Below are 24987 nucleotides of genomic sequence, written 5' to 3' on the forward strand. Positions count from 1 at the left end.
ATGTGAATATACAGGTACACTTGGAGGGTCGGGGAGACAGACAGAGAGAAACAGACAGGGTTCAGGTAGACAGCCAGAGTCCAAGGTGAATGATAGAGGCGTGTTCTTGTGGAAGGCAAATGTGTCCTTACCTCAACTTGACTTCACCGCCCAGAAGCCAGGGCTCAGGTCTTCCTAGCTGTGGTCCTGGATGTCTGAGCTCACTCCATTTCCCATAATCCTGAGACCTCCAAAGCAGGGCACCACCCCTGGCTCCCAAGTCCACCTCTCCAAGCTGGCAGCAGTAGGTATCTGATTTGGAGTGGGTGAGTCAGGACCCAGCCTACCCTTCCAACCCAATCTATTTGCTCTCTGGCTTGTTTCCCACTAGTCATGGGTCCTATTCCCTTTAGTCAGAAGTTATTTGGCAGCCCCCAAGGGAGCAGTTGGACCCCTGACCTCCAAGTCAGAAGTTAGAGTGAAAGTCATTGTTAAAATGACAGGATGGGCCAGGCGCCAGTGGCTCATGCCTGTAATCCTAGCTACTCAGGAGGCTGCGATCGGGAAGATTGTGGTTTGAAGCCAGACTGGGGAAATAGTTCTCAAGACCCTATCTCAAAAAACAAACAAACAAACAAACAAACAAATAAAACCCATCACAAGAAGGGACTGGTGGAGTGGTTCAAGATGTAGGCCCTGAGTTCAGTTCCAAAAAAAAAAAAAAAAGACAGGGTAAACCATAGGCACTTGGTGGTTGGGGTCAGGTCAGGAAAGGCCCATCTAGAGAGGGACAATTCTGGCACCACCATTACCTACCAAAAACTTGATCTGTTGCTCCTTCCTGCTACCTGCTGGCTCAGGGCCTCAGTGGTGGGGTGGGAGGTGGGGTTAGTAGGAGTGAGGTCTCAATGGGAGCATAGCCAGCTGCTCAGTAAAGACCTTGAATTTCCTGCTGGAGCCTGGTGCTAGAGCTTTGGAATAGTCACCAGAATCACTTAATAAACAACAGAGATACAAACTAGGGAAGATGTCTGTGCCACCTAGACCATTTTCTGAGTTTTGATAAAACTGACTTACAAGCCGGGCATAGTGGTACACACCTGTAATCCCAGCATTCAGGAGGCTGAGGGAGGATAGTGAACTTGAGACCTGTCTGGGCTATATACTGAGTTTGAGGCCAACCTGGGCAGCTTAATGAGACCCTGTCTCAAAAGAAAATTACAAAGGGCTGGAGACATAGCTCAGTAATAGGGTGCTTGCCTAGCACATATGAGGCCCTGGCTTCAATCCACAGTCCCCCAGAAAGTAAATAAACAAATAAATAAATAAAATTAATTATCTGGGGCGGGGAGTGTCCCTCAGCGGTAACATTTATACTTTGCTTGCATGAGGCCCGGGGTTTACTCCTCAGCACCAAAAATAAAAATCAGAATTTTTTTAAAAGCAAATATAACTCTCCTCACCAAACACACCACACATACAAGAAAAATGTGTTCTAAACTATTGAAAATAAATCTCTTGGGGTTGTGAGATTTTAGGTGATTTCTTTTCCAAAATAATCCATGTTTTCTAATGAGTACACTATTTGTATAACCAAATACTTAAAAGTTTTAAGACAAAGAAAACGGTCTTTAAAATGACCCTGTCTGTGCCTGCTAAGAAGGGCTCTGGTGTGAGCATGTGTGGGTGTACAGCCTGAGGCTTTTTCTGGATCGTGGTCACTCCTGGCTTCCCTGGTCTCTGCTGCAGGTGGCCTTTGTGGTGCGGTGACATTCTAGTCAGTTAAAATGTGCTTTTGCATGGGGTTCTGTCCTCAGGCATCCGAAGGCGTCCCCATGAGGTTCTTCACCAAGCTGGATCAGCTCATCGACTTTTATAAGAAGGAAAACATGGGGCTGGTGACCCACCTGCAGTACCCAGTGCCACTGGAGGAGGAGGACACGACCGACGACCCAGAGGAGGACACGGGTAAGAGGGAAAGGAGGGGATGCTGCGAGGCCAGGAGGTGCCTCCCAAAGCCTGCCTTCCACACACCACAGCACTTGTGGATTAGGGTCCTGTGATCAGAGGGAGATAGGGCAGCACAGTGATTGAGAATGAGTTAGGAACCCAGGCTCTGAAGTCAGACAGCTGAACATTATTCCTTAATGCTTATTAGCTTTGTGACTTTGAGTAAGTTACTTAACCTCTCTGAACCACAGATTTCGCTGTAAAGATAGTCCTGTATCTAACTCTCAGGATGTCACAAGGGTCAAATGAGTCCATGAATGTAGTGCCCAGAAACTGGTACATAGTGAGCACTAAATAAATGCACCTGCCATTGTTATCATCATTGTAATTTCACTGTGAGGTGAATAAAGGAGATCCGTTTTCTGAATTAGAAGGATGAGAAAGGTGTTTCTTTATATCATCGCTAAAATTGGGACAAAGCTGGCCTGTAACCGCAGCATTCGGGATGCCGAAGCAAGAAGACCAAGAGTTCTAGGCCAGCCTGGGCTGCATAGCGAGATCCCGTCTCAAAAAAAAAGGAAGGGGGTGACTGGACAAACACATAGCACCTACAGATATGTTGGGGGAAAAAAAATAGAGTCTCTGAATCTATGTGAGGCACAGGCCCACCCAGCAGAGTGAGTCCCAGAGAGCAAGTTGTGCTGAAGGAAGAGCTGTCCTGGGGGTTCATAGCAAAGGTTCTCCTCTCAAAGGTTCATTTCTCCTTGAGCCCCTCAGCTCTCAGGCCCTTTCCTCAAGCTCCCCTACATGGAGAGGTTAGACTGACAACTCTGAGGACCCTGTCCTGGCTCTTGCCTGTCCCTGGTGGGCTGCTGCCATCCACATGTGGGGTGCCCTTTTTGTCCCACTCTAGTGGCTGGCTTATGGGTCACCAGCCCCTTCCTCCCACCTCCCTGGAAACCCCCTTTCCATGAGTGCACAGCTCACCAGCTCACCAGCTCACCACCTGCCTGTTAGAGGGCAGACTAGAGGCCTTGTCAGCCCTGGTGGAGGAGCGGGGAGGCCAGGGAAAGCAGGGCTCCCAAAGGGCCCCAGCTCCATGGAGTCGAAAGGGACTCAGGCAGGCCATATTCATTCTTGTCTCCCTGGTCTGAGTAAAAGATGCCCTTGGGGAGTCAGGAAGGTATAGCTGTGACTGAGCCAGAGCCAAAGCTGACATGCCCAACAGTGAGTTGTCCATGGTCGCTCACACGTGCCCCAGCTATGCTGTATCCCCAGGGACCTGGGAGAAGGCAGTCTTGGTCTTGACCTGGGAGAAGTTGTCTGGCAGCTGTGCCTTCCACCACTCTCTCTTCTGTCACCACCTCCCCAGCTTGCCATGCCTTAGGATGCTGTCTAGAGAAAAACCTGACACACTTCCTGAGAGGGCTGGAAAGAAAAGCCCAGTCTCGTGACCATGGGCTTTACTTCCCCAAATGAGGCCTCAGTAGCTGACACCACCCAGAGCAACGTGACATTCAGCCCCAGTGAAAGGTGTCTAATGTGCCTCAGGTCTTCTCAAAGCCCTCGGTCTCAAAACAGATCATAATGGTCTTCAGAACCCCAGAAAGGTAAAATAAGTGAAGCGTACGTCCATTAAAGAGAAAGCACCCAGGCAGCACTGGGGCTGGGGGCTGGCAGGGGGGCCATTAGGTATGGGAAGCGGCTTAGGCAAGGAGACCTGGCCTGGTGGGGGTTCAGTGACCTTTGCCTGTTGGTGGTATGTTCAGGAAAGAAATTTTAAAGGGGATGGGCAAGGGTTCCATCTCTCAGGCCAAGTTCAGGTTGCTAGTTTAACATTTCAGGTCCCTGGGTGAGGGGACCCTTCACTTTTTAAATTCGCCTCCAAGGATCTGCTGGAAGAGAGAAGGGGGGGCAGAGGCTGAAGAGAAGGTACAGAGAGGGGGGTGGGATGAGAAAAAGAGGAGCAGTAGGTGGACCTTGCCTGCCTCTATGTCTTTGGTCTCCATCCTGTACTCTGGCCCCATTCTGGGACCTGTCCTCTGTCTGGTCCCAGCAAGAAAGCCAAGCTTTTCCTGCTGACCTGCCCTGTAAGCACCCTCCTACCCCAAGCCTGCCAGGCCAATTGACCCCAGCTGATGCTAGCTGAGCCAAATGGTGGGACAGACACAACAGGAGGTCCCAGATCCAAGGATCAGGAAACCAGGTCAGCCACAAGAGGCCCCCCTGTCTAGTCAGAGAGTCTGCAAGGAAGTGGGTACAGATGGGAACCTTCCTTAACTTCACAGGGCTGCAGTGGTGTACGTGGGGCAGGGTTAATGCAGACTGTCCTCACTAAAGACATTCCTGCTGTTCTCTTGGGTAGAGAGTGTCATGTCTCCACCTGAGCTGCCACCCAGAAACATCCCTCTACCTCCTGGGCCCTGCGAGGCTAAGGAAATTCCTCTTCCAGTGGAGAGCCCCCGAGCGACCGAGGTCAGCCGGCCCAGCCTCTCCGAGACGCTGTTTCAGCGGCTACAGAGCATGGACACCAGCGGGTGAGTCCCCACCTGGCAGGTCCCCATGGAGGCTGGCCCAAGCCTAGTACCTAGCACCCAGTTGTGCCTAGGCCCACACGCTGGGGAGCACAATGGCCCTCAGCCCTGGGCAGGGGGGTGATTGTTTTCTGGTTTCCTTTGTCCATCATGTTTGTGAGAAAACAAAAATCTATCTTCTAAGCCGAGCATGGTGGTGCACACCTGTGATCCCAGCACTTGGGAGGTTGGAGCAGGACAATCGTGAGCTCTAAGGCAGACCCTGTCAAAAACCAAAAACACACACAAAAAACCCTACCTTCTAGCTTGCTGCTTACTTTTAAAGTTTTGGAATGTTTTCACATTCCTAAGTTTTAGATTCTTATGAAAAGTATCAGCCATTCCTTTTGTGAACACAAAATTGCTTTTATGCTCAGAGTCACTGTCATTCTGAGGTCAGATGACACTCACGCCCATAATGGCCAGTGCGCCTAAAGCATTTCCCGGGTGCCAATCACCCTGCAAGGCTGCTTCCACTGCATCCTTGCCACAACCTGAATCAGAGGGATAAATCCCTACAATCACACTCCGAGTCCCAGGAAGGGGAACTCTGGGGCCCAGGAAGACCAGTGGGATTGTCCCTCTACCCCCAGCTCCCTGTCAGTTCCCAGAGTCATCACCTCATTAGTAGGGAGCACAGGGCTAAACTATAACATTCACAAAAATGCTGCACAAAAGGCTGGGCGAGGGGCTGGCCATAAAGAGCCAGAGACCAGGGATGGCATGGTCCCTAGGTGTGTGTATGGTGGGGGTCAGGGGACTCAGGACACAAGTTGGTCCCAGGGTTGGAAACACACAGACTCTAGTCCCTGAGTTTGGTGCACTTGCCATTCGTGTAGCTGCTGGCAAGAGGGTCCAGTATGAAGTTAATTGGTCTCGTCCAGGGCACATGTGGAAAGAGCTGGTCACTCAGTAAGGAGGGAACCTCCTGAACCCCCACCCCACATTCCCAGGCACCCTGCTGAGGGTATCTACTCATCCTGGTGCCCACTCATTCCTGTGACTACCCTTTGTTCTTGAGCTGCAGGACACAGGTCTTCTTCCCAAGAAAGGACATGGCAGGAAACAAGGCTCATTGAAATCGGGCGTTCTCTGGATAGCTTGGAGGAGAAACTGTTTGCAGAGATCACATTGATCAGGCTATGGGGAATCAATGGGGAGAGTCTGTAGCATGGGCTAAAGACATCAAGGTGTGTCCAGCCAGACCTGGCACCTGCCACCTGCCACCTGCCTCCCTTTCGCCCTCTGATCCTTCCAAAAGGAAGCCAGGGGGCAAGAGAGCCCTTGGCTTGCAGTCAGCTCTGCTGCCTGGAGCACAGAGAGGATGGAGCTGAGGAGGGGGCATCCTGAAGGGGAATGAAGAACATCCTTCTTCCTTGTCACCAGCCCAACAAACTTGGCCCCAGCCATGGGGCCTTCAGGTTGCTGTTCTCTCTGCCTGGAAAACCTTCCCTCTGCTCTGCAAGTCACCAGGTCCTTGGGCTTGTCCCCTTTGTCTGAGGCCATGTTTGCTGGTCTTAAGGACCTTCATGAGGTTATAAGCACGAGATGAAGCAGCTGTGTTGCCCAGGTGCAGACATAATGAGGGTCTGTGTCACCTGCCCTCTGTGTTTACTCCCACAGGTCCCACTTCTACCTTAGGTCAGGTTGCTGTTGAACATGTCAACATCTTGGCACGGCCTGAAGGGGCCCAGCTCACATGGGCAGCTCTGGCTGGGTGGACACTGATGGTCTTGTCCATATGCCCATCTCCATCAGGCCCAGTAAGGTGACAGGATGGGCTTCCAGAATGTTCTCTACTGCAGATACACCCCAGAATTCTAGGGGCCTGTGCTCCGCATTCCTTGTGGGACTTGCCAGGAACTACACACAGCACCTCTACTACTATGGGGATCTGCTGAGTCTTGTGGCCTAACAGGGGAGCTGCCTGCATCCAGCCTGGACCTGCTGCACAGCCCTCTCCTGCTGTGGGCCCTACATGAGCTGGCTACCTTCCTTGTCATCCATATATGGGCCAGAGCACTGCAGGCCATGGACTCCTTTCCTGTGGTGGAAGGCACAAGGTGCACCCATTCTGATGCTTCTAAGTTTTACTCCAGGGTTTGATCCAGGCTCTGTGTTCCCACTTCTCCTGCTGGCCCATGAGGTAGGGAGCCCTGCACTCCCATGACAGGATGGCATTAGGTTTCCTAGTGGAGGGAAGAGGAGAATTGTCCTACAATGTCCCCAGAATATATAGCATGTTGCCAGGCTCAGAGCTGGCAGTCACTAGATATGTGTTGGATGAGTTAATAAGTCAGTACACTGTCACTTCCATGCCTTAATAATTAAAAAGCATTGGTGGTTCTTTGAGAGAAAATCTTCTTCCCATTGCATAGAAGAAAATCCCAGTGGCAAGGCTAGAGCTGCATCTCCAACTTGAAAGACAATTTGAGGCTGCCAGCATTGCTATCCTCTCTGAGTAGGCACCTGAGGGTCACAGAAGCCACTAGCTGCTAAAATAGCTGCTGTTCTTATCCCACCTGGACAGCCCTGCTGACTGTCCTCTAGGCTACCAGGTTATATTCCCCGGGTGCTTCTGGAGTTTTTGTGCTATTAACTGATGCTTTTAATAGGTTGGTGCAGTCTGGCAGAGTGGCTAAAGCGGTGGAGTGCCTGCCTTGCAAGCGTGAGGCCCTGAGTTCAAACCCCAGTACCACTACCACCACCAAAAAAAAAACCCCCAAAAATGGTTGTTACATTATCATGATTACCCCCGTTTATGTGTTAATTACCTAATGTTTATGCACACATTCCATGGAAAGCCAGCTGTGGTGGTACATGCCTGCCACGGGGAGGATGAAGAAAGAGTGTCACCAACCTGGGCTACTTAGTGAGACCTGTCTCACAAGCAAAAAATAGAAATCCACAGAGAGTCCATTGTTTCTTCTCCTTCGGTTTATACCTCTCCCCAGGTTCAGATGCTAAATGCAGTGAACTCCTCGGGAGCTGTCAGGGTACTCCCTTCTGCCCTAGCCCCTAGCCCTCCCCCTTTCTCTTCTAGTCTCCAGCTTCTACTTAGTCCCACTGACTAGGTATGGGCACAGGTGCAGGAGGTCTGCTTCTGTGATGCCCACCTCCAGAGGATGGGGAGTGGCTGAGGGCTCCTGCTGAGGCCAGTCCTCCAGGAGGACATTTGTAGATGATGCAAGGGTCTTGCATCTCACTGCAGAGCAGAGGACTGGGTCAGAGGGGCTTTTTTTTTTTTTAAACTACATTTGCTCCTTAACTAACATATGGCCATGAAACCTCCTGAAAGAAATGAGGGAATAGATCATGGTGGAGGGACCCAGGAAAGTGGCAGCACAGATTCTGCATTGTGTTTTAGAGTTAATCTAGTTTGCTTGTGAAACACATGCTAGCAGGCACTGTACCACTGAGCTAAACCCCCAACCTGAGATAAATACTTCCATACTATAGGAGAGATGTTTGTGCTTTTTAGTGAACAAACTTAGGCCTAGACTGGATTTTTATGATGTCCAGACTGGGAATTAACATAGATTAAAGGTAAATGTCATGATAATTGGTTATATAAATAGTTGTTAACATTTTTTCCCCTCAGTCTCAACAAGTCAAAATGGCTAATCCCACACTATCCAGTCTTCAGATCAACAGGCTTACATTCTTTCACAAACTCTATAGAAAAATCCGGTGGTCTTTAGTTTTGATGTGATTATCTGTCAAGGCTGAGCACATATCTTCTGGGTTTGTAATATTCTTTTCTGCTCAAGTAATTAACATCCTTGAGCCTTGCTTGTAAAATACCCTTAACGATATCTGCCTCATTGCATTGATTTGTGGATTAAAGACGAAAATGAGAATAAAGTATCAGAATATTCTGCTTATGTTACGTGCCAGTGTGAAATGCTGCAGGCTGGTGTCGAGGGTCCTTGCCTTCACAGGCCAGGGAACTGGCTTGTGAGGCAGCTGACTGACTTGTGAGCCAAAGCCGGTATTGGAAGTAGGATTTACTAGAGAGAAAGGAAAGGTTACAGCTAGAGCAGTGCAGCAGAGCCCGGAAACTGGTGGTTCACTGCTCAGGTGAAGGCTGGGGTTTTTGTGGACATTTTAACTCTGGGTTTGGGTAAGGGTTAGGTGGGTTCTTCTCATTGGCCATGGATTTTACGGGCTTTCTTAGATGAACTGGTTTATTTGCCCCTTATTGGTGGGGGGAGGGGACAATCTTGAGAGCATTTTGCTCATCAGTCCTGTGGCAGATCTATGAGATCCGTATCTCCTCTTCAGGATGCAGAAATGCAGATTTACAACTCCTTCTCAGGATGCAGGAATACAGTGCTCTCCATGGGGGATGGGATACTCACTTATCTGCCTTAGGACTCCAGACCCAACAAATCCCCCATCTGAGACAAGTACCCAACTGCTGTTGGGGAGAGGGGCGATGACTCATCTAGCTACTTCATGCTGGCAATGGGGCAACGGGGATGGGGGGTAGGGGGTGGAGGGTATGGGAGTAAGGGGTGGTACTTGTCTCAGGGGTTGACCCCTGTAGTCTCCAGAGGCCCTCAGTAGAACTGGATGAAGGGCTCATGAGTAGGCAGAGGTGAGTATTCCTTGACTAAGAGCTGGAGTTTGATCCGTTGGACCTGTCGAGATTTGAATCTGGAGAGAGCACTTATTATGCAAGACCCAAATAGGAGTATTAGAAGGAGCATAAAATGAGATCTGGCAAGGGCTGCATATCTAGGGATCCAGATTTAGCAAAATCCTGCAACTCGCAAAAAAGTTCTAAGCTGCTTTATGGTCTGGGGGAGTGGGAAATGGAGGATTGGGTCGATCCACTCATGAATCAGGGAGCAAGTCTGTCCCTTTAAGACCATGCCTAGGTAGGTGACCTGTGGGAGACATAATTGAGTCTTTTCCTTGGAGACTTTGTATCCCCAGGAGGCCAGAAAGTTTAAAAGGAACCCAATCACCCTGGAGATGAGGGGCTCTATGGCTCTGCACAGGAGTAAGTCATCAACTTATTGAAGAAGGGTGGCCTCTGGCTAATGCAATCTAATAAGGCTCTGGTTAGGGCCTGTCCAAAAAGATGAGGGCTGTCTCTAAACCCCTGTGGCAAAACTGTCCAAGTCAGTTGTTGTGAGGGGTTAGTGAGGTCATCAAAGCAAAACAGAGGCTGACTGTCAGGATGCAGAGGAATACAAAAGAAAGTGTCCTTTATATCTAGTACAGAGTAATACTGGGCTTTTGAGGGTATTTGAACCAATAGAGTATAGGGATTGGGAACAATTGGGTGGAGGGGAATGACTACTTCACTAATGAGTTGAAGATCTTGAACCAACCTCCTTTTGTTTGGCCCCTTATGGACAGCAAGAATAGAGGTATTGTAGGGGCTAGAGCAACTAATTAGTAGCCCTTGTTTTCTTTAAAGAATTTATGATAAGTAAGAGGCCTCATCATCCCTCAGGCTTCAGGGGATACTGTTTTTGATGTGGAAACTGTGAGGGATCTTTGAGTTTTATTTGAATTGGTAGGGCCATTTTGGCTGACCCTACAGTTATTCTATCAGTCCACACTGTGGGGTCTACTTGCTCCTGAAGAAAGGGGCAACAGAGATAGTCAGCTGGAGGGAGTAGAATTTAAGTCTTTAGTTGAGATAGTAAATCCCATCCCAGCAGGGGCACTGGAGTCTCAGGGACTAGGAGAAAATAATGACAGAAGTGGAGGTCTCCCCAAGAGCAGGCCAGAGGCCAAGTAAAATAGCACTCTAGGGGCTGGCCAGATATGTCCCAAATGATAACCTTCTTATTGGACTGGGAAACAGGAGAGAATGGTAAGACAGTGGAGCAGGCTAACTGTCCCTAGAACCCATCAATAAAAAGGAGGTGGCACCCCCGCCTTCCATCTGGAGACAGGGGCACTTAGACCTCCAGTGGTTACCTTTGCAGAGAGGGCAAGGTCCCAGTGGGGGCCAGGGCTGTCTCCTGGGCTGTACCCCTTTTGGGCATTCTCTACGCAAGTGCCCTTTCTGTCCACAATGGTAGCAAACTCAAGGTATAGGCCCCCATTGGGTGGGACCCTCCCTGAGAGCTGCAATGAGGTCATGGTGTCTTTTATCCTTTTCTTTCTTTTTAGTGACGTCCCAGTTACAGTATACAGACATAGCTAGTTGCATTAGTTGATCCACTGATTTTTCCCCTTCAGTCACAGACTTTTGGAGTTTTCTACGATATCTGGGGCTGATTGAGTTAGAAATTTATCTTTGAGGAGAACCTCTCCCACCTGTGACTCTGGGTCCACTGTGGTATGCTTTCTGATGGCGTCCTTAAGACACTGTAGAAAGGTAAGAAGCTTTTCATCAGAGCCTTGTTGTATCAGAGTCACCTGGGAATCATTTAGAGGTTTTTTTTTTTTAATTCATATGTGCATACAATGTTTGGGTCATTTTTCCTCCCTTCTCCCCACCCCCTCCTTTTCCCCCACCCCCCTTCTCCCCCCCACCCCCCTTGCTACCAGGCAGAAACTATTTTGCCCTTATCTCTAATTTTGTTGAAGAGAGAGTATAAGCAATAATAGGAAGGAACAAGTGTTTTTGTTAGTTGAGATAAGGATAGCTATACAGGGAGTTGACTTGCATTGATTTCCTGTGCATGTGTGTTACCTTTTAAATTAATTCTTCTCAAACTAACCTTTTCTCTAGTTCCTAGAACCCTTCTCCTATTGGCCTCTGTCAATTTAAAGTATCTGCTTTAGTTTCTCTGCATTGAGGGCAACAAATGCTATCTAGTTTTTTGGCTGTCTTACCTATCCTCATACCTCCCTTGTGTGCTCTCACTTTATCATGTGATCAGAGTCCAGTCCCCTTGTTGTGTTTGCCCTTGATCTAATGTCCGCATATGAGGGAGAACATGTGATTTTTGGTCTTTTGGGCCAGGCTAACCTCACTCAGAATGATGTTCTCCAATCCCATCCATTTACCAGAGAATGATAACATTTCATTCTTCTTCATGGCTGCATAAAATTCCATTGTGTATAGATACTACATTTTCTTAATCCGTTCATCAGTAGTGGGGCATCTTGGCTGTTTCCATAACTTGGCTATTGTGAATAGTGCCACAATAAACATGGGTGTGCAGGTGCCTCTGGAGTAACCTGTGTCATAGTCTTTTGGGTATATCCCCAAGAGTGGTATTGCTTTATCATATGGTAGATCAATGTTTAGATTTTTAAGAAGCCTTAAGATTTTTTTTTCAGAGTGCTTGTACTAGTTTGCATTCCCACCAGCAGTGTAAGAGGGTTCCTTTTTCCACACATCCTAGCCAACACCTGTTGGTGGTGGTGTTGCTAATGATGGCTACTCTAACAGGGGTGAGATGGAATCTTAGTGTGGTTTTAATTTGCATTTCCTTTATGGCTAGAGATAGTGAGCATTTTTTCATTTGGCCCTTTTTAGCCCTTCCACTATAAGATGGATGAAGTGGTGTTGACGCCATTCATCCTCAAAACCATTTTGATACCAATGTGGATCTGCCAAGTGAACTGCCTGTGCCCCTGTGGGTATAGGCACATTCATTTCCTCATTTCCAGGTGCCATGGGTATTGGGGCTCATTGTAGATGGAAATTGTCTCCAACCTGAGTGGCCTGGGCCAGGACCTGTTGCTCTTCTAATGAGAAAATAGTCTGGTCCAGTAAAGCATAATATCCTTCCGTGCCAATTCAAAGGTTTGGATCATAAAGATAAAGGCTTGGATGTATTGGTCTGGGGCATCAGCATAGCTACCCACATCTTTTTTAATCTCCCTTAGATCTGATAACTGGAAGGGGACATAGACTTGCCCTCTTCCTACCACTGCCTGTTGAAGGGAGAAACATCCATTAAGAGGTTCTGAGTATTGGGGTGGCTTAGAAGGTAGGGCAGAGGGTGGAGCAGTAGGGACGGGGGACTTGTCATTGGTAAGGGGCTTTTCTGGTCCTCCTTCCCCATGTTTATCCTGTGGCTTACAAAGAACAGCCAGTGTTTGAGTATCTAGATAGCAATTATGGAGCCATTCTGGGTGGTCTTGGAGATAAAAGAACAGCTGTATATAGAGGACCTCAGTCCATTTTCCTCCCTTTTACAGAAAAGGTCTAATTGGAGTATGGTATTATAACTCAAGGAGCCCTCTAAAGGCCACTTCTCTTGGTCACCCAGGGGTATTGAGGTAAGGCCTCAGTACAAAGAAAGATGAGGGTTTTTTCCTTGAGATTAATAGACTAAAAGTCCTTCCAACATTTCAATAGACAGGCCAGGAGAGAATGCTTGGGTACCGAGGCCAGAAGACTGGAAAGGGCAGGTCCCATCTAGAACTTGTCAGACTCCCCTTTTGTTGGCATCCCGACTTGGGATCAGACCTAACTAACAAGAGTAGGTGTCCTTGTCTCATGACTTCCTTCTGCCATCCATGACCAGGACCAAAGGAATTGCAGATCAGAGTAGGCCACCTTACCGACACAGTGAGAGAAAAACTCTAGGATCCTGCCTTATAGCCAAAAGCAGGCAGCCTCTTTAACAAAGGGATGCATCACCTGGAGAGGTGCTTGTAAGGTTAGAGAAGGGCACTCAGAGGGGGTCCCACGGCAATCACAATGCCACAAGGGGATGACCAGTGTTAATATTTGGAGGAAAAATTTTTTATGCTGAGGCCAAAAGTATAGGAAATTTTAAATGAGAACTTTAGAGACCATAACGATGCCCGTGTTTTGCTGGTCCCAGAAGGTTACATTGCTGCTTTTTGGGACCATAACCTTGAGATAAGAATTGGCTCCAATGACTGGGTCAGTCAGGTTTGAGGCTGAGGTAGGGCTGAAAGCGAGGCCTGTACAAAGTGCTGCCGCCTATCCCCATGCCTGGGACTAGAGATCCTGTCTGCACAGGCCTGCCCCTGCGGCCTGTCGCCCCTCCCCCTGTGTACATGCACCTGCGCACACTTATTTTTCCTCTCATCCCTTTTTGGGGAAGTGGCAGCAGGTCACAGTTGCCGCTGTATATGGCTGGTGGCTTTGGATGCGTGCTGGACCTTTTCTATGGATTGTCTTAGCTATGGCAGGATGGGCCAGCATCCCTGTGCACACGTGCACCTGTTTGTTTTCCCTCCTCCCCTTGTGGGGGCAGAGTTAGGGCTTGTGTGTGTCTGGTGTGGCCGCAGTTTTCTGCAGGCTCCTTTGCCTCTGCTGGTACCCAGCAGCTGATTTAAAGGTGCTGTGGACCGAGGGGCATGACAAACTAGGTGTGGGAGTAACTAAGAACATCATAAGGTACCATGGTACGAGTTTTCTGTGGGAGGCCAGGGTCCCGGTAAGCACAGGGAAGGGAAGGCAGACAGAGATGATGGACAAGGCGGTGGGACCAGGGAGAGAGTGTGTGAGTAAAAGTATGTCTGCTGCTTCTAGCAGGGACAGAAGGGGTGATCTGACATCTTAGGTAAGGGAGGGAAGGCAGAGCCTGGAGGCAGGACCCATGCCTGAGGGATTAACGATTAAGTGGGTGCTTTTAGGTTGTTCCCACTAAGTGTTACTGAAACACTGTCAGCCACACAAAATCTCCACTCTCGGGTCACTGCCTCCAGCAGAAGGGGTATTCGACAGGTGGGAAAAGATGAAAAATTGTCAGGTACCAAAATCAATCAGGTCTCCTCCAACATAGCATAAGGCATACCTGAATAAACCCGGGCTCAGGCTTGGCCCACAGAGAGGGAGCAAAAGCACCCACAGAGCTGGAATCACTGTGAGGCCAAAGTTGGTAGGAGCTGTTGGTTTGATACCCTGACAGGAAAGTCCCTCAGGAAAACAGGATCAGAGACAGACGGGGAGTAGCTCAAGGAAGTCTGCTTTTGGTTAGTCTGCAGCATGGGGTCTTCCCCAGCAGGAGCATCCAGCAGGGCACTGGAGACTCACAGCCACACCTTAGGCAAGCTCCTGCTGGTTTGGCATTCAAGTCATACCGACCTTGGTCGAGGAGAGATGTCCTTTCGTGGTTGCCAAAATGTCACATGGCAGTGTTAAATGTTGTGGGCTGGTGTTGAGGATCCTTGCCTTCACAGGCCAGGGAATTGGTTCATGAGGCAGCTGATTGATTTGTGAGCCAAAGCCGGTACACAAAGTAGGATTTATTAGAAAGAAAGGAAAGGCTACAGCTAGAGCAGTGCAGCATAGCCAGGAAACTGGTGGCTTGCTGCACCGGTTGAAGGTGAAGGTTGGGGTTTTTATGGATGCTTTAACTCTGGGTTTGGATAAGGATTAGGTAGGCTCTTTTCATTGGCCGTGGATTTGCGGACTTTTTTAGATGAACTTGTGTGTTTGCTCCTTATTGGGAGTAGGGAAGCAATGTTGAGAGCATTTTGCTCATTAGCCTGTGGCAAATCTATGAGACCCTGTATTTCCTCTTCAGGAAGTTGTAGATTTACAACTCCTTCTCAGGATGCAGGAATCATAGTACTCTCCATGGGGGGATGGGATACTCACTCATCTGTTCTTTAGGTCTCCAGACCCAACACTTAAGAAATATTTGTGATAATTATGGAACAAAGAAAGATTCAAAAGTTACCCAGATCACATGGTTCACACCTGTAATCCTAGGTACCTGTGAGACTTAGATCTCAAAATAACCAGAACTAAATGGACTAGAGGTGTGGCTCAAGTAGTAGAGTACTTTCTTTGCAAGTGCCTGCTTTGTAGGCCTGAAGCCCTAGCTCAAATTCCAGTCCCACCAAAAAAAAAAAGTTACCCAGACCAAAAAGTTCCAGGAGATAGGATGGAGAGGTCTGAGCAGACTTTGGATGACAGCCAATGGCAGAATCTGAGCTGGACTTGCTGGGTCAGTGTATACAGGGAAACAAATCCTGCCCCTCACCCCATTCCCTTGATAAATTGAAGGGACTGAGTCAGATTAGTGAGGGCAAAACCCAGGCATCTGGACATCAGCCCTGCCACTAATCACTCAGACTTCTCCATAGAGCCTGGGGTGGTGACTCAGAACCCTCTGGGATGCACCAGGTTAGTCTTTGGCTGTAAATTTAGAGTTATCATGAGGGTCAAAGCCACCTGTTATCTCCAGACTAAATCGTCTGTCCAGCTCTCAGATTCTAGCTGGATGAGTCAATGAGTAAGGGAAACGATCCCATGGTACTTCCTAGCCTTTTTAAAGGACAACCATATCCCAGCCTCCAGCCTAAAACATTTCCTTCTAGCAGCACCTAAAGGTGCCTCCTAAGAGAGGCAGTCACTTTTGCTGGCCTTCTCCTTGCTCTGAGCTGTTCCCCTGCCGCTGCAGTATGACCAAGGGCACCTTCACACAGGTGGGCTAACTTTCACCTGAAGGACCATGCCTCAGTGGAGACTGGGGCTCCTTGATTTGTCATTGTTGTGGCTGTTGGTGGCCAAAATCAACAGGTGAAGCAGGCTTTTATTTCTCCTTTTATCTTTCAGGCTTCCAGAAGAGCATCTGAAGGCCATTCAAGATTATCTGAGCACTCAGTTCACCATAGATTGTGACTTTGTGAAGACAGGCTCCAGCAGCCTTCCTCACCTGAAGAAGCTGACCTCACTGCTCTGCAGGGAGCTCCATGGGTAATGGAGGCCCCTTGGGATGTGATGGGAGGAAACCACAGCAAGCAAAGATGCTCATTAGAGTGACCCTATGCTCGCCTGGCTGTCCAAATGTCTCTGCTACACCTACAGTAATTGGGCAGTGGATGTAACTTAGAAAGCTTTGTACTGTTTGGAGCTTTTGTTTCCCTAGAATCTGAACTGCAACTTGTGTATGTCTGATTTTCGGGGTGTGTGTGTGTGTGACTTCTGGCCTTGGGGATGCTAGGTAAGCACTCCACCACTGAGGTATAACACCCCACCCCAGCCTTTTTTTTTTTTTTTTGCAGTATTGGGGATTGAACCCAGAGCCTCATGCATGCTAGGCACTCAACCACTGAGCTACACCCCCAGCCCTGCCACTTGTTTTGTTTTGTTAGGGAACTCAGGTGTAAACTCAAGGCTTTACCCTTGCAAAGCAGGAGCTCTAGTGCTTGAGCCACACTTCCTGTTTGTTAATTAAAGTTAATTTGAGGCTCTGGGAAGATGGAGAGGCAAGAGGACACTGCCAGTCCTTTTACATGTGCTCAGGATCAGTCTGGCTATTTATTTATTATTTTGGTTGGACTAGGGTTTGAACTCAGGGCTTCCTGCTTGCAAAGCAGGCACTCTACTGCTTGAGACACACCTCCAGCCTGGATCTGGCCCTTTAAATTTGTGCTGCCACCCTTTTTTCCTGCTGCACCTGGTACATCCAGCAAGCACAGAAGGGCACCAGGAGGAAACAAATTAAAGTCTGTTTTTTGCAGGGTTGGTAATGGCTCAAGGTTTCTAGTGATGGCAGTTTTTAAAAGTGAGCTGATTGACCAAAACTTCAATTTTTCAATATTGAATTCATTGAATGACTGACTAATTGGTAAAAATTCTGATTTTCTTTTAAGCTGCTTTTGATTTTTACATCTTTAATTTTACTAACCTTAAAAATGAACCTCAAGATTAATTATATTTTGTTAGAAGTGCAAAAATAAGGTGATATGCTATCTGAGGAATTAGCAAAGAATATTTTGAATGCTTTAAAGCGTGGGGGCGAAATAGCATTCCAAAGCATCTGAAAGAAGTCACAAGGAGCCAAAATAAACCAGTTCCAAATGAACGGTCAACATTTTGGTTGGAAAAACAGCATTACACATGGGCAAGGTTTTCCAGCTTGTGCTGGTTCGTGTTTTGGTACTTGCAGCCCTTTGAAGAGTCCCTTGTCAATTTCTCTGCTGCTTTAACTATCTTAGCTTAGTTAATATGCAGAAAAGCATCCATCGTCAGTAATCAAATTCAGCTTTCCTTTTAAAGGCTCTTAAAAACACAAGCAGTATATCTGGTAAATTAGACAATTTCTTTTACAAATTGAGCAGTCATTTTTGGCCAGTCAGGTTCAATGTCAATGAATTGACTTTCAACTAACACTGTTCTTTAGCCAATTGGACACAGAACCATCATTTTTACAGGTTTCCATGGTAGATTTTGTTGGAAATGTAGGCCCCAAAAGTGACCACGTGGAGAGGAGTGATCTGGCCAAGAGATCCTTTATTGCCAGGTGGGAGAGGGAGAGAGCCAAGAGAGAGAAGCAGGAAGGACAGAGGCTTAAATACCCCTCAGTGGGACTCAGCATGATCTGGTTGGTTAGGATCTTATGGTTCATGCTGATTGGAGGTTGGGGCAGAAGAAGGATTCAAGCTAGACTTGAGGCAGGACAGTGACCCTGGAAAACAGAAGCATAAGGGTGCAGTAAGAACTGAAACCTATCAGCGCCATTATTGCCAACAGATTTTGTTCTATTTGATGCTGCTGTCATAAACTATTTATTACTAAGAGAAAACATATACAAGGCACTTTCTTTTTTAAAAAACGTCATTTCATGATATCTGATAACAAGCTTTTAACTCTACTTCGAGATTCTGATCTTCACTGTGTCCTTGTTGAGGAGGAAGTAGACTTTTAAGTCTGTCTGCTTGTCCAGAAGATTCCCAAGACACTCTGCATATTAGTGGCTTTTCCCAACAGTGCATTACCACCTGGACTTCCCCAGGATCTTGTCACCCATCACTGTGGTGACAGCAGCTGCCCCATCTTGCCTATTTCTCTGGTACATCATGCCAGTGTAAAAAGCTGCTTTCAGCTTCTAGTTGTTCCAGTCTGTGTTTACTTCAAGTTAGAATTAGAAACATCGAGAGATGTTGTAAATTCCCCCGTGTACTTATCGTTCAAGTGATAGCCAGGCATGGAGACTTGGCTGACTGAGGGGTGGAATTTTGGAAAATCTTAGAAAAAAACCTGTTTCCTACTCCCCCTTCCATCCCTGAAGATGCTGTTCTATGAAATTGTAAACTCATAGTGTGCAACTGCTTTGATTAGAACAGGTGTGTTCAACTCATTCATTCATTCACTCGTTCACTTCACGTATATGTATGAGGGCCTCCTCTGAGCCCCATCCTGTGAGGCCAGACTCAGCAAACATGAGTCCACATACAGAAAACACTCCACTTTAGCAGTAGAATAAAAAAAATTAAAGGAATCATTTGCATATACATCCAAAAAAGGTAAAACTTCTAATTCATTCCTAATTTAAAAAACTTTTTTTTGGGGAGGGTACTAGAGTTTGAACTCAGGACTTTGGGCCTTGCAAAGCAAGTACACTACCACTTGAGCCACACCTCCAGTCCATGTTGCTGTGGTTGTTTTGGAGGTGGGGTCTCAAGAAGTATTTCCTTGAACTGCCATCCCTCTGAGCCACCAGTGCCCAGCTAAAAACTTATTTTCAAAAAAAGGAAAAGAAGGATAATTCCTTAGGAATGTAACATGTGTCAATGCAAAATCAATTATATTTCACCAGAAACATTAAATTATCATATTAAACATCTTATTGCAACAAAAAGAGATGCTACTTCTCCCCAGTTATTTATTGTTGAATGAGAAATTTTTGCTAAAGCAAGACAAGCAAAAGAGACAAAAGTATGGAAAGAAAAACAAAAGCAGGGCTCAGAGATCCCGAATACCTGTACCTGTGAAACCACGTGTCAGGTCCAGCACTCACCTGAATATGCCCAATGAAGAGAAAAGTAATGGTGAAGGACAGAAAAGGGAGATTTAATTAATGTGGCAAGCACACATGGAAGATGCAATGTATGCATTTCACTCCATCCTCCTCCTACAGATGTGGGCTCTAGGTTTACACAGAGGAAGAACAGGGGGGCAGGAGGAGAGAGATATGCACAATTATTTAACAACCCAGATCCCAGTTGTGTTCCAGTGGTCAGTGGTGATGGTCACAAGTGGTCCCTTTGCTCACTGTCTCAGGATTGGTCCAGCAGTGCTGTTACAGTAAGAGTCACTGCTGCCAGGCACTGGTGGTGCATGCCTGTAATCCTAGCTACTCAGGAGGCAGAGATCTGGAGGATTGTGGTGCAAAGCCAGCCTGGGCAAATAGTTTGCAAGACCCTATATGGAAAAAACCCTTCACCAAAAAAGGGCAGTGGAGTGGTTCAAGGTGTAGGCCCTGAGTTCAAGTTCTCAGTACCGGAAAAGAAAAAAAGAGTCACAGGCAGGTGGTCTGTCCTGCAGTGACTTTGGTTGTTCCCTTGTAAAAATGTTATCAATTAGTGCTGTCCTTCCTGGAACCCAAGGGTATTACGGAGAAGAGGCTCCAGAGTGAAGGAGACAGACGGAAATCAGAGGCCAGGAAGCTGAGCTTTTATCTTGCTTTCTGTTAATTCCTGGGCCCAAGTAAAGGAGTTAGTGCTTTTCAGCAAAAGCAGCTTTTTTTTTTTTTTTTTCATTTTTCTTTTATTATTCATATGTGCATACAAGGCTTGGTTCATTTCTCCCCCCTGCCCCCACCCCCTCCCTTACCACCCACTCCACCCCCTCCCGCTCCCCCCCTCAATACCCAGCAGAAACTATTTTGCCCTTATCTCTAATTTTGTTGTAGAGAGAGTATAAGCAATAATAGGAAGGAACAAGGGGTTTTGCTGGTTGAGATAAGGATAGCTATACAGGGCATTGACTCACTTTGATTTCCTGTGTGTGGGTGTTACCTTCTAGGTTAATTCTTTTTGATCTAACCTTTTCTCTAATTCCTGGTCCCCTTTTCCTATTGGCCTCAGTTGCTTTAAGGTATCTGCTTTAGTTTCTCTGCGTTAAGGGCAACAAATGCTAGCTAGTTTTTTAGGTGTCTTACCTATCCTCACCCCTCCCTTGTGTGCTCTCGCTTTTATCATGTGCTCATAGTCCAATCCCCTTGTTGTGTTTGCCCTTGATCTAATGTCCACATATGAGGGAGAACATACGATTTTTGGTCTTTTGAGCCAGGCTAACCTCACTCAGAATGATGTTCTCCAATTCCATCCATTTACCAGCGAATGATAACATTTCGTTCTTCTTCATGGCTGCATAAAATTCCATTGTGTATAGATACCACATTTTCTTAATCCATTCGTCAGTGCTGGGACATCTTGGCTGTTTCCATAACTTGGCTATTGTGAATAGTGCCGCAATAAACATGGATGTGCAGGTGCCTCTGGAGTAACAGTCTTTTGGGTATATCCCCAAGAGTGGTATTGCTGGATCAAATGGTAGATCGATGTCCATCTTTTTAAGTAGCCTCCAAATTTTTTTCCAGAGTGGTTGTACTAGTCTACATTCCCACCAACAGTGTAAAAGGGTTCCTTTTTCCCCGCATCCTCGCCAACACCTGTTGTTGGTGGTGTTGCTGATGATGGCTATTCTAACAGGGGTGAGGTGGAATCTTAGTGTGGTTTTAATTTGCATTTCCTTTATTGCTAGAGATGGTGAGCATTTTTTCATGTGTTTTCTGGCCATTTGAATTTCTTCTTTTGAGAAAGTTCTGTTTAGTTCACATGCCCATTTCTTTATTGGTTCATTAGTTTTGGGAGAATTTAGTTTTTTAAGTTCCCTGTATATTCTGGTTATCAGTCCTTTGTCTGATGTATAATTGGCAAATATTTTCTCCCACTCTGTGGTTGTTCTCTTCAGTTTAGAGACCATTTCTTTTGATGAACAGAAGCTTTTTAGTTTTATGAGGTCCCATTTATCTATGCTATCTCTTAGTTGCTGTGCTGCTGGGGTTTCATTGAGAAAGTTCTTACCTATACCTACTAACTCCAGAGTATTTCCTACTCTTTCTTGTATCAACTTAAGAGTTTGGGGTCTGATATTAAGATCCTTGATCCATTTTGAGTTAATCTTGGTATAGGGTGATATACATGGATCTAGTTTCAGTTTTTTGCAGACTGCTAACCAGTTTTCCCAGCAGTTTTTGTTGAAGAGGCTGCTATTTCTCCATCGTATATTTTTAGCTCCTTTGTCAAAGATAAGTTGCTCATAGTTGTGTGGCTTCATATCTGGATCCTCTATTCTGTTCCACTGGTCTTCATGTCTGTTTTTGTGCCAGTACCATGCTGTTTTTATTGTTATTGCTTTGTAATATAGTTTGAAGTCAGGTATTGTGATACCTCCTGCATTGTTCTTTTGACTGAGTATTGCCTTGGCTATTCGTGGCCTCTTGTGTTTCCATATAAATTTCACAGTAGATTTTTCAATCTCTTTAATGAATGTCATTGGAATTTTGATGGGAATTGCATTAAACATGTAGATTACTTTGGGGAGTATCGACATTTTTACTATGTTGATTCTACCAATCCATGAGCATGGGAGATCTCTCCACTTTCTATAGTCTTCCTCAATCTCTTTCTTCAGAAGTGTACAGTTTTCCTTGTAGAGGTCTTTCACATCTTTTGTTAGGTTTACACCTAGGTATTTGATTTTTTTTGAGGCTATTGTAAATGGAATTGTTTTCATACATTCTTTTTCCGTTTGCTCATTGTTAGTGTATAGAAATGCTAATGATTTTTCTATGTTGATTTTATATCCTGCTACTTTGCTATAGCTATTGATGATGTCTAGAAGCTTCTGAGTAGAGTTTTTTGGGTCTTTAAGGTATAGGATCATGTCGTCTGCAAATAGGGATATTTTGACAGTTTCTTTACCTATTTGTATTCCTTTTATTCCTTCTTCTTGCCTAATTGCTCTGGCTAGGAATTCCAGTACTATGTTGAATAGGAGTGGAGATAGTGGGCATCCTTGTCTGGTTCCTGATTTTAGAGGGAACGGTTTTAATTTTTCTCCGTTAAGTATAATGCTGGCTGTAGGTTTGTCATATATAGCTTTTATAATGTTGAGGAACTTTCCTTCTATTCCTAGTTTTCTTAGAGCCAAAAGCAGCTTTTAAGTACCTGTTTCAGATGGAAATTGAATGGGGATCTTGCGGAAACTGATGAATTCTTGGAGAACAAGGAGGAAGCCTTCTCTCCCTCTGGGAAGTCGGAAAGAGCAGGCAGGGGGCCAACGCTCTTCCTGGCTCTCCCTGGAGCCAGACGCCCCCAGAGTGACACCCAAAGACACTCAGCTTCCCAATTCCACGAAATTCACAGAAATGAGATCCACAACAGAAAGCATTTTGAGGGCTCTCACAGGTAGAAGTTTAGCAAGGATTTATTTTAGTAAAATAGAATAAAAGAAAGGGAGGGAGAAACACCTCCTGCACTTCATATTAGCTATCCCAACCGATAGGCAGGAAATTGGAGTAAGGAAGATTTAAAATGATATTTCTTGCCTTCCAGTACTTATCTGGGACTCCTCAAATTCCTACCTAGACACATGGTCAAGTCACCTTCAACCCCTAATCATTTTGATAAATTTCCAAGGATTGAAACAATAGTGTGGAGGTGGCAATAAAAAAAATACCAAAAGCTAGATGGAATGTAAGGGGTGGATCAAGCCCTGGATGGAACACAGACGTTCCCATGCATGTGAAACTCAAACCATGAGCCCAGGAAGAGACAACCAATCAGTAAGGTCCACAAAAATGGAGACAGCCAATCAAAAGTGACCTAACCTGAAGTATAAAGGTTACTGTAAACTGCCCTCAGCTTGCTGCACTCCTTTGTGTGGTCGTCTGCCATTTGTCTCTTAATGGCATCCTAATAAATCTGTTACCAATAAAGAATTGGCAAATTCTTTTACCAATCTGAGGCTCCCCAAATGCGGGACCCATTTCCCTGCCAATTCATTTATTTATTCTGCTTCAAGAGGACCCAGCCCTGGTTGTCATAGCTCTGTGCTCAGGTCAGTCCCCTATGCTAATCTTTCCTGTACTGGAACTGCACCCCAACCCTGGGAGGACCATTTCAAAGCCAGTAAACTAAAATGCCATCCTTGAAACCGCAGGGAGCTCTGGATGTTTATATGAATGAATGTAAGACAGCCTTGGCACATCCTGAGCAGGGTGAAGGGCTCCCACAGTTTCTGAGTTTCCACGCAAAATCAGGTCTTTGAGATCTACAAATGTGAAAAGTGTTTCTGGGTGTCTCACAACAAGGAGTCTCACCAGGTGGAAGTTTTAGCAAAGATTTATTTCAGTATAACAAAAGAAAGTAGGGGGGAGTGGTGATGGTGGTGGCTGGGGGCAGAAACATCTCCTGCTCTCCACGCAGGAAATGGGAGTAAAGACTCTCAATGGTGGTTCCTATCTGTGGTCTTAGACTGTCCTGAGCTGGGGGAATGCATGTGGTCATGTCTAGCAACCTCTAACCGTTAAATAATTGATCCTGGTGGTTAAGGTGGGTGCTGAAACAGGGGGATGTCATCTACTCCCACCCAGAACACAGGGACAATAAGTGAATGTTAAGACCTTCTCTTGGCAGACTTCTCATGCCTTTTACTCTTTCTCCCCTCTACCCATTCAAGGAAACTTGCAGCTGTTAATAGCTCAAAAAGGATGGCAGGTGCAGATAGTCTTGTAAGTTAGCATCTAAAAGGAGATGGAAGGGGGGCTAGCTGCTCTGGCTTTTTAGCTTAGGGTTTTTGTTTTTGTTTTGTGGAATGGGGTTTGAACTCAGGGCCTACGTCTTGCCCACTCCACCAACCCTTTCTTGTGACGGGTGTTTTTGAGATAGGGTCTAGTGAACTATTTGCTCTGGCTGGCTTGGAACTGTGATCCTCCTGATCTTTGCCTCCTGAGTAGCTAGGATTACAGGCAGGAGCCACCAGCTCCCAGCTGGCTTTTTAGTTTTTACTTTGTCATCCCAATGACTAAGTCTGGGCCTTTTAATCTTTATTAAAATATAATTTCCCCACGTCCTTATCTATCTACCCTGCCTCACTGCTATTGAAACCGGAGTTTTGGATCCAAGCCCCATACTCTCAAGATTCCATATGCCGGGTCTGGCTACCTGCCCCAAAACACAAAATAAAGAGGCATGATGAAGACAGAGAAAGGAGGTTTATTACACGGCTCAGGCATGCCATGGGAAGAGGCAAAGTAGGCACTCAGCTCATCTTCAGCCATCTTTGGGGTACAGACGTGAGCTATAGATTTAAATAGATAAAGGAACTGGGGGCAGGGGGCAGAGGTATGCATAGTTAAACAGTCCAGTTGCAGGTGTGGTCTGGTTGGTCTCATGACTGGTGGGGCTGGTAATCTCGGTCAGGCAGGTGGTCTGGTCCAGTTTTGAAACTTGAATTCTTGGGGTAATTGTCCTCACTGGGAGGGTGGCAGCTCCAAGTGGCTCCAGTTCATTGTCATAAAGGTATTATCAGTTTTGTCCTTGAAATCCAAGGTGATTGTAAAGTGACTGCAAAGAGAATGGCTTAGAGCAAAGACAGATACCAAAAGGAGACAAAGAGGCCAAGCTTTTCCTGTTTTTAGTTAGTTTTGTGGGCTCAAGGAAGGAGTCAGTGCTTTTCAACAAAAGCAACTTGAGCGCCTCTTACGTCATGTTTAAGAAGAACTCATGCAATAAACTAGCCCAAGAAAAAAATGGAAAGAAAAGGCATGTTGAATTCAACACA

General features: G+C 46.4%; 1 protein-coding gene across 1 annotated transcript in view; it reads left to right on the forward strand.

The window, feature by feature from the left end:
- Inpp5d (inositol polyphosphate-5-phosphatase D) overlaps window positions 1-24987 on the forward strand; it is a 127831-nt gene that overhangs the window by 46068 nt on the left and 56776 nt on the right. The window contains exons 3-5 of the mRNA XM_020178782.2: window positions 1797-1947; window positions 4295-4466; window positions 15967-16107. Coding sequence (XP_020034371.2) covers window positions 1797-1947; window positions 4295-4466; window positions 15967-16107 — 464 coding nt within the window. The remainder of the gene's footprint in view (window positions 1-1796; window positions 1948-4294; window positions 4467-15966; window positions 16108-24987) is intronic.

This window comes from Castor canadensis, chromosome 4 (genome assembly GCF_047511655.1).
Source record: "Castor canadensis chromosome 4, mCasCan1.hap1v2, whole genome shotgun sequence".
Classification (NCBI taxonomy): Eukaryota; Metazoa; Chordata; class Mammalia; order Rodentia; family Castoridae; genus Castor; species Castor canadensis.